Raw genomic sequence first — 12,913 nt, forward strand, 5'->3', positions numbered from 1 at the left:
TTGTGTTGCAGCAAATATATGTAAGCCAAGCAAGCTGAAATTAATCAGTTTAACCAGACCTGAGCTATCGAGCAGCTTGCAAAGGAACACGATCTTCCGGTCTATAAATGAGTCCAGATTGGAATGCATAGAAAGAACTGTTTGCAGAAAAATGCAAGTAAAGTCTGCGTTGTGAGATTATTTTATTAGGTTTATAATGCTGTTTAGCAAACATTTTTGTTCATTTGACTTAGTTTAATTATATATTCTGTGTTGTGTGATTATTTTATTAGGTTAATAATGCTGTTTAGCATTTAAAGTCTTCATTTCAAAGCTTTAAAAATAATGTATTAGGTGTTACTTATGACAATTTTGAGAGGGGCCTGGAACCCAACTCCCTCACTTCCCATTGACTTACATTATAAACTGGGTTTCAATTTACAACGGTTTCGATTTACAACCATTCCTTCTGGAACCTAACCCCGGTGTAAACTGAGGGCTACCTGTACATTTAACATTATTATAATTTTTATCCAACATTTTTTAACCATTTCAATGTTTCTGTGCAAGAAGGTAGTGACTGAAGTAATTTCCCACCACCCAGATGCCTTTAAATATATTCCCTGTAAGCCAGCTGTCTTGTGCCACCTTCTCTACACTTGAAGTTTTCTTAATAAAGGAATAAATCAAAACAAAATACAATAAATACATTTTATTGTTTATCCAGGATATTTATAAAATAAATTTAGACATGTGGTTCATTTTTTTTATATATATATTTTTTTACAATACAGGTCAAAATCATAGATAGTGAAGGGGTTTGGTAATTGCTTTCACTTATTATAAATGGTAATTTACTGATGTAACATGCCAGAACAATACTTCCATTTACATGAAATTAACACAGGAGAGAAAAAAAAAAAACACCCCAAAAAATTAAAATGAAAATTGCCAAAAGGCAATGCTAATGCTCTAACCACTGAGACATTTTGTAAATGTATGTTCATATTTGTTATCTCTATCACTGAAAGTTTACTTTAAAGAGATACTTTTTTCTTTCAGGATTCAGTTAGAGAATGCAATTTTTAGCAACTTTCTAATTTACTCTTATTATCAATGTCTTTGTTCTCTTGCTATCTTTATTTTTTTGAAGAAAAAAAGTGTAAGCTTAGGGGCTTTTGGTTCAGCACCTGTGTTGTGCTTGCTGATTGGTGGCTAAATGTAGCCACCAATCAGCAAGTGCTATCCAGGGTGCTAAATCAAAAATGGGCTGGCTCCTTAGCTTAGATTTCTGACTTTTCAACTTAAGATAGCAAGATAACAAAGCCAAATTCATAATAGGAGGAAAATAGAAAGATGCTTAAAATTGCATGTTCTATCTGAATCATGAAAGAAAACATTTGGGGTTAGTATCCCTTTAAGGATGGTTACAGGAATAACAAACTTGCAGTCTAGCCTCTTTACTGGCTTCCATCTGTTGCAAGTGTTTTGGCTCTTACCAGAAATCCTCTCTGTAACATTTCTCAAGCTTGGTATTTGGTTTCAGATTAATTTCATCAACTAAACACCTCAGTGAAAATGCGGTTTTCTTTCACCATAAAGGAAACAAAAAAACATTACAGCTAATCTCACTAAACCTTGCTCAATGTAATGAAGATGATTCTCATGGTGCTCAGTTAGTCACCTAAATTTAAGTATTTATTCTATTTTCTGACATTGGTTACATTATTTTGGATAAACATCAGACTGAGTTTCTGAGGTGTAGAATTCAGCCTCAAGAAAGGACTTTGAGATCATTTGTATTCACTGATAAATCTATTCTTGCTAGAAATCCAGCTGGTTTTATGTACAGTAAAATAAAACTAAGAAAGAAAATCAAACACATGCTACAGAACAGAAGTGACCAAAAAAGGATAAAGACGGCACAAATGAGAAAACAACGAGAAGGCACAAAGTTAGATAATTAGGTGATGCTGAGTGTCGTAAAATTAAATGTCCTGTAGAGGAATGTGTGAATAGATTCCTTACATAAAGATACACTGGCAATGTTATATCAACACTTTAAAAAATATATAGCTAATCCATATCCTACACCATCCTGGAGAAAACACAGAACAAAGCTACTATTTGTAAAAAGTCAAATGGTTTCAGTCTAGCCAATAAGCTGATCACAGCAAAAAAAAACATAATTTATGCTTATCTGATCAATTTATTTCTCTTGTAGTGTATCCAGTCCACGGATCATCCATTACTTGTGGGATATTCTCCTTCCCAACAGGAAGTTGCAAGAGGATCACCCACAGCAGAGCTGCTATATAGCTCCTCCCCTCACTGCCATATCCAGTCATTCGACCGAAACAAGCCGAGAAAGGAGAAACCATAGGGTGCAGTGGTGACTGTAGTTTAATTAAAATTTAGACCTGCCTGAAAAGGACAGGGCGGGCCGTGGACTGGATACACTACAAGAGAAATAAATTTATCAGGTAAGCATAAATTATGTTTTCTCTTGTTAAGTGTATCCAGTCCACGGATCATCCATTACTTGTGGGATACCAATACCAAAGCTAAAGTACACGGATGATGGGAGGGACAAGGCAGGAACTTAAACGGAAGGAACCACTGCCTGTAGAACCTTTCTCCCAAAAACAGCCTCCGAAGAAGCAAAAGTATCAAATTTGTAAAATTTGGAAAAAGTATGAAGGGAAGACCAAGTTGCAGCCTTGCAAATCTGTTCAACAGAGGCCTCATTTTTAAAGGCCCAGGTGGAAGCCACAGCTCTAGTAGAATGAGCTGTAATCCTTTCAGGAGGCTGCTGTCCAGCAGTCTCATAGGCTAAACGGATTATACTCCAAAGCCAAAAAGAAAGAGAGGTTGCCGAGGCCTTCTGACCTCTCCTCTGTCCAGAGCCAAACAACAAACAGGTTAGATGTTTGGCGAAAATCTTTAGTAGCCTGTAAGTAAAACTTCAAGGCACGGACTACGTCTAGATTATGCAAAAGACGTTCCTTCTTTGAAGAAGGATTAGGACATAATGACGGAACAACAATCTCTTGATTGATATTCTTGTTAGAAACCACCTTAGGTAAAAACCCAGGTTTTGTACGCAGAACAACTTTATCTGAATGAAAGATCAGATAAGAAGAATCACAATGTAAGGCAGATAACTCCGAGACTCTTCGAGCCGAGGAAATAGCCATCAGAAAAAGAACTTTCCATGAAAGAAGTTTGATATCAATAGAATGAAGGGGTTCAAACGGAACCCCTTGAAGAACTTTAAGAACCAAGTTTAAGTTCCATGGAGGAGCAACAGGTTTAAACACAGGCTTAATTCTAACTAAAGCCTGACAAAATGCCTGAACGTCTGGAACTTCTGCCAGACGCTTGTGTTAAAGAATAGACAAAGCAGAAATCTGTCCCTTTAAAGAACTAGCTGATAATCCTTTGTCCAAACCCTCTTGGAGGAAGGACAATATCCTAGGAATCCTAACCCTACTCCATGAGTAATTCTTGGATTCACACCAATGAAGATATTTACGCCATATCTTGTGGTAAATTTTCCTGGTGACAGGCTTTCGTGCCTGTATTAAGGTATCAATTACTGACTCGGAGAAGCCACGCTTTGATAGGATCAAGCGTTCAATCTCCATGCAGTCAGTCTCAGAGAAAGTAGATTCGGATGATTGAAAGGACCTTGTATTAGAAGGTCTTGTCTCAGAGGCAGAGTCCATGGTGGAAAGGATGACATGTCCACTAGGTCTGCATACCAGGTCCTGCATGGCCACGCAGGCGCTATCAATATCACCGATGCTCTTTCCTGTTTGATTTTGGCAATCAGACGAGGGAGCAGAGGAAACGGTGGAAACACATAAGCCAGGTTGAAGAACCAAGGCGCTGCTAGAGCATCTATCAGTGCCGCTTCTGGGTCCCTGGACCTGGATCCGTAACAAGGAAGCTTGGCGTTCTGGCGAGACGCCATGAGATCCAATTCTGGTTTGCCCCAACGGAGAACCAATTGAGCAAACACCTCCGGATGGAGTTCCCATTCCCCCGGATGAAAAGTCTGATGACTTAGAAAATCCGCCTCCCAGTTCTCTACACCTGGGATATGGATCGCTGACAGGTGGCAAGAGTAAGTCTCTGCCCAGCGAATTATCTTGGAGACTTCTGACATCGCTAGGGAACTCCTGGTTCCCCCTTGATGGTTGATGTAAGCCACAGTCGTGATGTTGTCCGACTGAAATCTGATGAACCTCAGTGTTGCTAGCTGAGGCCAAGCCAGAAGAGCATTGAATATTGCTCTTTACTCCAGAATATTTATTGGGAGGAGTTTCTCCTCCTGAGTCCATGAACCCTGAAAGCCTTCAGGGAGTTCCAGACTGCACCCCAACCTAGAAGGCTGGCATCTGTTGTTACAATTGTCCAATCTGGTCTGCGAAAAGTCATACCCTTGGACAGATGGGCCAGAGATAACCACCAGAGAAGAGAATCTCTGGATTCCTGATCCAGATTTAGTAGAGGGGACAAATCTGTCATAATTTCAGTGGTCTGAGATGCAGGTGTGCGAATGGCACTATGTCCATCGCCGCTACCATTAAGCCAATTACTTCCATGCACTGAGCCACCGTGGGGCGCGGAATGGAGTGAAGAACACGGCAAGCATTTAGAAGTTTTGATAACCTGGACTCCGTCAGGTAAATTTTCATTTCTACAGAATCTATTAGAGTCCCTAGGAAGGAAACCCTCGTGAGAGGAGATAGAGAACTCTTTTCTTCGTTCACTTTCCACCCATGCGACCTCAGGAATGCCAGAACTATCTCTGTATGAGATTTGGCAATTTGAAAGCTTGACGCCTGTATCAGGATATCGTCCAGGTAAGGAGCCACCGCTATGCCACGCGGTCTTAGGACCGCCAGAAGTGAGCCCAGAACCTTTGTAAAAATTCTTGGGGCTGTAGCCAACCCGAATAGAAGAGCTACACATTGGTAATGCCTGTCTAGAAAGGCAAACCTCAGGAACTGATGATGATTCTTGTGAATCAGAATGTGAAGGTAGGCATCCTTTAAATCCACTGTGGTCATGTACTGACCCTCTTGGATCATGGGTAAAATGGTCCGAATAGTTTCCATCTTGAATGACGGAACTCTGAGGAATTTGTTTAGGATCTTTAAATCCAAAATTGGTCTGAAGGTTCCCTCTTTTTTGGGAACCACAAACAGATTTGAATAAAACCCGTCCTTGTTCCGTCCGCGGAACTGGATGGATCACTCCCATTACAAGGAGATCTTGTACGCAGCTTAGGAATGCCTCTTCCTTTATCTGGTTTGCAGATAATCTCGAAAGGTTAAATCTCTCTTGTGGAGGAGAAGCTTTGAAGTCCAGAAGATATCCCTGAGATATGATCTCCAACGCCCAGGGATTATGAACATCTCTTGCCCACGCCTGGGCGAAGAGAGAGAGTCTGCCCCCTACTAGATCCGTCCTGAGGAAGGGTATGACCCTTACCTCCAGTAATGTCAGCAATAATTTCTTTCAAACCAGGCCCGAATAAGGTCTGCCCCTTGAAAGGAATGTTGAGTAATTTAGACTTTGAAGTCACATCTTTGTTGAGAGTTGCAAGAGAATGACTGGATATGGCAGTGAGGGGAGGAGCTATATAGCAGCTCTGCTGTGGGTGATCCTCTTGCAACTTCCTGTTGGGAAGGAGAATATCCCACAAGTAATGGATGATCTGTGGACTGGATACACTTAACAAGAGAAAATAAAATAATCTGAATCAAGTATTTAAGTGCAAGATGCCTTGGTAATGAAATCGACCCTGTGACAAAAGGCTGTGAAATTAGTAAAGTAACCCATAAACAGCAATTGCAACAGAAACTAGATCCAAACATCAAAAAAGTCTTTACCTCTAATACTGTCTTGCATCCCTTGATATTTGTTTTGTAATCTCTCAATGAAGAATGACTACTGAAGAAACATATTTAGGGCTATCAATGTAATGGTGTCACCATAATACAGCCTCGAAAAGCATAAGGAACCTTGCCCTTCTGCACATTAATTTGCTACATTAAAGTTTATCCTATAGTTATGCTTTTCAAGTTAACCAAACATAAAACTCCTCTCTCCTGGCTGAACGGGCTGAATGGAATTACCTTCAGAGTTCTAAAGACATCTAAAAACGGAACTTTAGAAACTGTTATAAGCTTGTGCTTGGTAAACTTTATGATGCATATTACCACTTTTATTACAGGCTTGCTGCATGCACTTTCATGATAACTGATGTGCTCAAAAGCAATCTATATATATATATATATTTTTATTGAACGCTATCATGTGATGATCAAGCGTTTTAAGCAAGTGAAAATATGTCAATAATCAAAATGTCTGTGAGTACATGACCCTAAACTGGCATAAGTGATAACAACCCAATCTGGTGGGAGAAAGATTCCACTTGGGTATATATGCTTTACAAACCGCCATTTGTTTGGCTGGGAAAAAGACAAATTTGGCATAAAGCCTGGTCTGTGATATCTGTGAATGCTGATAAATTAGTTGCAATGGAAATAACATCTAGAGCTCACATTGGTAACGTTGATGAGTCGGCCTTTGATGGAGAAAGCATGATTTTGTAAATTCTCTAAAATGAAGAGATAAACCTTTGGGAAAACTGGTGTAAAAAATTACTCCAATAAAGACAACCATGTTTGATGAAACTTAAAAGGGACACTCAATCAAAATTAAACTTTCATTATTCAGATAGAGCATGCCATTTTAAACAACTTTCCAATTTACTTCCATTAACTAAATGTGCACAGTCTTTTTATATTTTAACTTTTAGAGTCACCAGCTCCTACTGAGCATGTGCAAGAATAAGTGTGTATGCATTTGTGAATGGCTGATGGCTGTCACATGGTACGTGTATGCATTTGTGATTGGCTGATGGCTGTCACATGGTACAGGGGGAGTGGAAAAAGACAACTTTTAAAATTGTCAGAAAAAAAATCTACTACTCATTTGAAGTTGAGACTAAGTGCTATTGCATTGTATTGTTATCTTGCATTTGTTGATTATGCAAATCTACTGTGTTAATTGATCCTTTAAGTAATATTGGCATCTGCTACGTAGAGCACAGCAATTCCTGAACCACCTAAATGTCTTAAATTATTATTGTTTTATCAAAACAATATCCAGACAGCAAGAAAATTCTCTGAAAACAAAATCACTATGGCTGTAGGTAGTGATAAAAAGCGGAAACAAAAGGTGTTTAAGACCAAACTGGAAACCAAAGTGGTCATAAACTAAGCTGTTTCCAAGGCAATGATACATTTACACACCAATTTAATTCTGAAATAAAGAACAAACCTGCAATATTACCCCACTACCTATGGTTCATTAAGTACCTGCCATCTGGATAATTTATCTCCTTAACAATATCTGTCCAGAAGGCTAAAAAGAAGCATCCATTTCATGGATTTCAAGACTAGATTATACTTACAAGTTGACACCATAGAGGATAAAATATAAATAAATAAAGTAGCACTGCAATCCGAAAGGTAATAGTTGTTTTAAATGAATATAGACTAGCATTTGCATATTAGAACACAAAATCCAAACCAAGGGCACATGTAGAGAAGATTGTGACTTACTGGCGGGGAAAATTGTAATTTTTGATAATTTCATCCTTTTTAATGAGAGAAAAAAAAATTATGAAAAATTCTGGATTTCTGAATATTTTTTTTTATAATAAGAGATGTGTGTTTGTATGTATATATATATATATATATATATATATATATATATATATATATATATATATATATATATATATATAAAATTGTAGAGAAGACAAGCACTCTAGATACCAGGTCACAAATGCCTGGGGTGCAACAGACAAAATTGTAGAAGCAAAGGAAGAGTGCACTCACCAGGACTTTAGGAAATAAACCTTTGAAAAGTCCTGGTGAGTGCACTCTTCCTTTGCCTGCCTCCCTCTCTCTCTCTCTCTCTCAATCTCTCTCTCTCTCTCAATCTCTCTCTCTCTATATTTATATATATATATATATATACACACACATACGCAAATTACAGCTTGTTAATATATCTAACACCAGTGTCACAAATGTCACCAATAGGAATTGAAGATAAATGGAAAAAAAAAAAAAAAAGAGTAATAACTAGAATTATGCCTATTACAATAAAGGGGGGGGGGGGGTTTGCTTACTTGAAGTGGGTGTAGTGGATAATTAAGCCACACGTCCCGTAGGTCCTGTAGATGTTGAAAAATGTCATTAATGCTCAAGGCAATCATTTAGGAAATTCCACAGCACTAAATAAAATGTCATTACTTGAAATACGCAAATATTTTAGATGCTGACTTGGCTCATAGAAAATCCAATACTGCCTGCAAATTAATTTGAAAATAAAAAGCTTGTACACAACTGACATCCCCTCAAGCTTTTAACAAGCAAAGCTTACAGCAAAGAAAAGATAACTCTGCCAAACGAATCCTGCAAAAATAATTAGGCACAGATAAAAAGAATTGTTGTTATCTGCATTACTATATTTGTTTAAATATGATTTTGAATTGGTTAATTTTATTTGCCCAATCATTTTCATTCCAAAAAATAAAAGTACAAATATGAACATTTGTAAGAATGTACACAAAATAGTGTAATTTGTAATGATGTTTTGCAATATTTGTAAGCTAAAAAACATGTCTGTGTGTACGATTTTACAATACACTGCTGTATAAACACCTTAATATAATTAATAAAAAAAAATTCTAACACACATGCATTTTTAATATGCATTCAAACTGTGAATGCAAACCAGCCAAAGCGAATGGCATCACTCGTCCATGCTAATGTCAACACTGATGTACCACATTAGCAACAATTAATACTAAATATTTGCTCAAACATTTGAAAAGCATTTCCTGCTGTTTTATATCATATATAAATACAAAATAAAGGAAAATTATATTGATTGAGGAGTGGGGGAGTGAGAATGTTAAAAAAAAAGGTGGAAAGCTTGGAAACTAAATCCAATTTGTTTCTTTCATGATTCAAACAGAGCATGTAATTTTAAGAAACTTTCTAATTTACTCCAATTATAACTATTTCTTCGTTCTCTTGCTATCTTTATTTGAAAAGTTTGATGTCCCTTTAAAATATAGGTCAATAAAACACAATAAAAAAACATTGAAAATGCAGAAGAGTAAATTATGAAATAAAGAGGGAGGAAAGAGTTGGGTCTTTTACAAGCAATGTATATTTTAATTTAAAGGTATAGTTTAAGTTTAAATTAAAAAGAAATCCCAAGAGGTTTAGATGTTACTTTTGATAATAAGAGTATAGAAAACTTAAAATAAAATGACCTATTTTCTCAACATTAAATATTTTTTTTCTAGCTTGCGAAGGGCTTAATTTACTTAAAGAGACATTCTAGTCCAAATAAATGATTCATATAGGGCTTGTAATTTTAAACAACTTTCCAATGGACTTTTATCACCAATTTTGATTTGTTCTCTTGGTATTCTTAGTTGAAAGCTAAACCTAGGAGGTTCATATGCTAATTTCTTAGACTGTGAAGGCCTCCTCTTATCTGAATGCATTTTGACAGTTTTTGGCCACTAGAGGGTGTTAGTTCATGTGTATCATATAGATAACACTGTGCTCATGCAGGTGGTTACACCTAGGAGTCAGCACTGATTGGCTAAGATGCAAGTCTGTCAAAAGAACTGAAATAAGGGGGCATTCTGCAGAGGCTTAGATACCAGGTAATCACAGAGGTAAAACGTGTATTAATATAATTGTTAGTTATGCAAAACTAGGGAATGGGTAATAAAGGGATTATCTATCTTTTAAAATATAAAAAATTCTGGTGTAGACTGTTACTTTAAAACAATAGTACCTGATTACTAAAAAGCAATCGTCCAAATAAACTCTTTGCCTCGTCAAGACCGCCTTCCAAATATATGGCACCTGCAATATGAAAATAATGTAAATATATTTCATGTGGAAACTTTTACATATAGGCAATACAAATATCCAGTTCAATACAATTCAATGCACAATAATTACCCATAAGGGCCTCAAAACAATTTGCCATGGCATGTCTCAAATGTGCTTCTCTACAGAGGTCAGGACCGTGGGCATATAGCATGTAACAATCCAGTTCAAGTTTCTGTGGCGGGAAAAAAAAAAAAAGAACAGGAAGAGTTTAAGATCTTTGGGTAAACCAAATAATTGCATTTGTTCATAAAGAATATTACTCTCTCATTTGCTTTACATGTTCACTTTGTAAAAAAATAAATACAAATAAAAATGGAAATTTTATCAAACCTACAATCTTTTTTATAACCCAGAAGCAAAACCACAATATAAATACATTTGTTAGAGGTGCGCACACTATAAATGCAAAAGGTCTAATAGTAATGGCCCAAATGCAGGTCACAGATATAATACTGTATACCAGTTAGAAAATATAATTATACCATATACTTCATTATTAGAACATTATAAACACATTATTAGAAAAGGACAAATCAAATATTAAAAAGTCCAATATATCCAATGGTGATAGGACGATGGTGAAACGGAAGGCTGCTCTCTTAAAAGAGGTGGGTGGTAGAAACAATGTCCTGAAAGACAAAAGGAGAAGAGGCGCCTTATGGTGCAGTATCTATGGAACAATACAGTAGCGTGTGAATCAACAGCAGGGTACTCACAAAGGGAGATGCACATCCAGTGCAATAACGCACAAGCCGAGGCTTCAGAGCCGCTTGGCTAACTCACACACTCCGTCAAGACTGCATGAACTCGAAGGGGCTTGTCTCCAATTTCGTCACGACTTCCGGTCCTGAGGAAGAGACGCTGCTAACTGAAGTGTAGCACCTACGATAGGTCTACACAATAATGGATCCCCACATTCTCCCAAATTACAGCATTGGGAGAGCAAGGTTCAATAAAATATTTATTAAAATGTTTATAAAAACACACAGCACCACGTTACTCGGCACAAGCTGCCATTTCATCAGGCTGTATGACATGTTAAAAACCGTGCTCTATTTAAAACCCCAAGAGGCCAATCACATAATCGGCACGTAACACACCTACCCCAAGGCAGGACATAGTGCGATCTGCGATCTCATCTGCAGAAAGAACGGGCAGGTCCGTTGTGCAGAGAATTTTCTTCAAACCGATTTTTTTTAAATTTCTGATTGGCCAGCGCAGTGATTTCAAATTGACAACCGGCACACAAACATTTTTAGTGCAGTACTGTCCATTATTTGCTGCTCCTGAAATTGATACTTAGATACGCTATTTTTTTTTACTTTGACCCGCCAGAATGGGAGGAGTTGCTTTCACACGATCTCTGTGACTGTCTGTGAGGTGAGTAAGTGTACCGCAACCGCAAGTTTTTTTTTTTATCACTGCAGCTCCTGTTAACTTATTGAGTCCCTTCCCTGGATCGCTGTCGCCTTACCGTGTGCAGGAGGTGGTGAGCAGTGCACTAATTACAGCATGTCATTTAGTTATTGTAGCCGCCGTTCCGAAGTCTGTTTTGAAAGTAGCAGTACATGAGACACTGACAAGTTCCTCCCTTTCATCCCCAGCTTCTTAATAATAATAATAATAATATATATGTTAAGTATGTGCCTGCCTGTCTGCCGAGTACAGTACGATTTAAATAAATGGTATTGGGCTGTCACTTTACGTACAACACAGTAATCAGTATGGTGGTATATGTGAAAGTTATATTTATATAATATATTGCAGGGGGTATGTGTAAAGAGTTGGGGGTGATATGGATATGCATGAAGAGACCAGGGTAATATTGATATGCAGGGGGTATACAACAAGGAGAGTTCTTGAAAACTGCATAGGGGGTATACATAGAGAGACCGGGTGATATGGATATGCAGGAGGTATGCATAAAGAGACCAGGGTGATATTGATATGTAGTGGGTATGTATGCATAAAGAGACCAGGGTGATATTGATATGCAGGGGGTATATGTAAAGAGTTCAGGGTGATATGGGGGGTATACATTGAGAGACTGAGTGATGATATGGATATGCAGGGGGGGTATCCGCATGAAGAGAACAGGGTGATATTGATATGCAGCGGGAGTATCCGCATGAAGAGAACAGGGTGATATTGATATGCAGGGGCGGTATGCATGAAGAGATCAGGGTGATATTGATATGCAGGGGCGGTATGCATGAAGAGATCATGGTGATATTGATATGCAGGGGCGGTATGCATGAAGAGACCAGGGTGATATTGATATGCGGGGGGGGGGGGGGTATGCATGAAGAGACCAGGGTGATATTGATATGCAGGGGGGGGGGGGTATGCATGAAGAGACCAGGGTGATATTGATATGCAGGGGCAGTATGCATGAAGAGATCAGGGTGATATTGATATGCAGGGGGGGGTATGCATGAAGAGACCAGGGTGATATTGATATGCAGGGGGGGGGGGGGTATGCATGAAGAGACCAGGGTGATATTGATATGCAGGGGCGGTATGCATGAAGAAACCAGGGTGATATTGATATGCAGGGAGGGGGGTATGCATGAAGAGACCAGGGTGATATTGATATGCAGGGAGGGCGGTATGCATGAAGAGACCAGGGTGATATTGATATGCAGGGAGGGGGGTATGCATGAAGAGACCAGGGTGATATTGATATGAAGGCGGTATGCATGAAGAGACCAGGGTGATATTGATATGCAGGGAGGGGGGTATGCATGAAGAGACCAGGGTGATATTGATATGAAGAGACCAGGGTGATATTGATATGCAGGGAGGGGGGTATGCATGAAGAGACCAGGGTGATATTGATATGAAGAGACCAGGGTGATATTGATATGCAGGGAGGGGGGTATGCATGAAGAGACCAGGGTGATATTGATATGCAGGGAGAGCGG

The 12,913-nt window shown here is 38.4% G+C and overlaps 1 protein-coding gene across 1 annotated transcript in view; it reads right to left on the reverse strand.

Moving 5' to 3' along the window:
* DROSHA (drosha ribonuclease III) overlaps positions 1 to 12,913 on the reverse strand; it is a 734,939-nt gene that overhangs the window by 142,719 nt on the left and 579,307 nt on the right. Inside the window, exons 22-24 of the mRNA XM_053714616.1 lie at positions 10,059 to 10,161; positions 9,889 to 9,959; positions 8,198 to 8,242 (exon numbers count right to left, since the gene is read on the reverse strand). Coding sequence (XP_053570591.1) covers positions 8,198 to 8,242; positions 9,889 to 9,959; positions 10,059 to 10,161 — 219 coding nt within the window. The remainder of the gene's footprint in view (positions 1 to 8,197; positions 8,243 to 9,888; positions 9,960 to 10,058; positions 10,162 to 12,913) is intronic.

The sequence above is a fragment of the Bombina bombina genome, chromosome 5 (genome assembly GCF_027579735.1).
Source record: "Bombina bombina isolate aBomBom1 chromosome 5, aBomBom1.pri, whole genome shotgun sequence".
Lineage (NCBI taxonomy): Eukaryota > Metazoa > Chordata > Amphibia > Anura > Bombinatoridae > Bombina > Bombina bombina.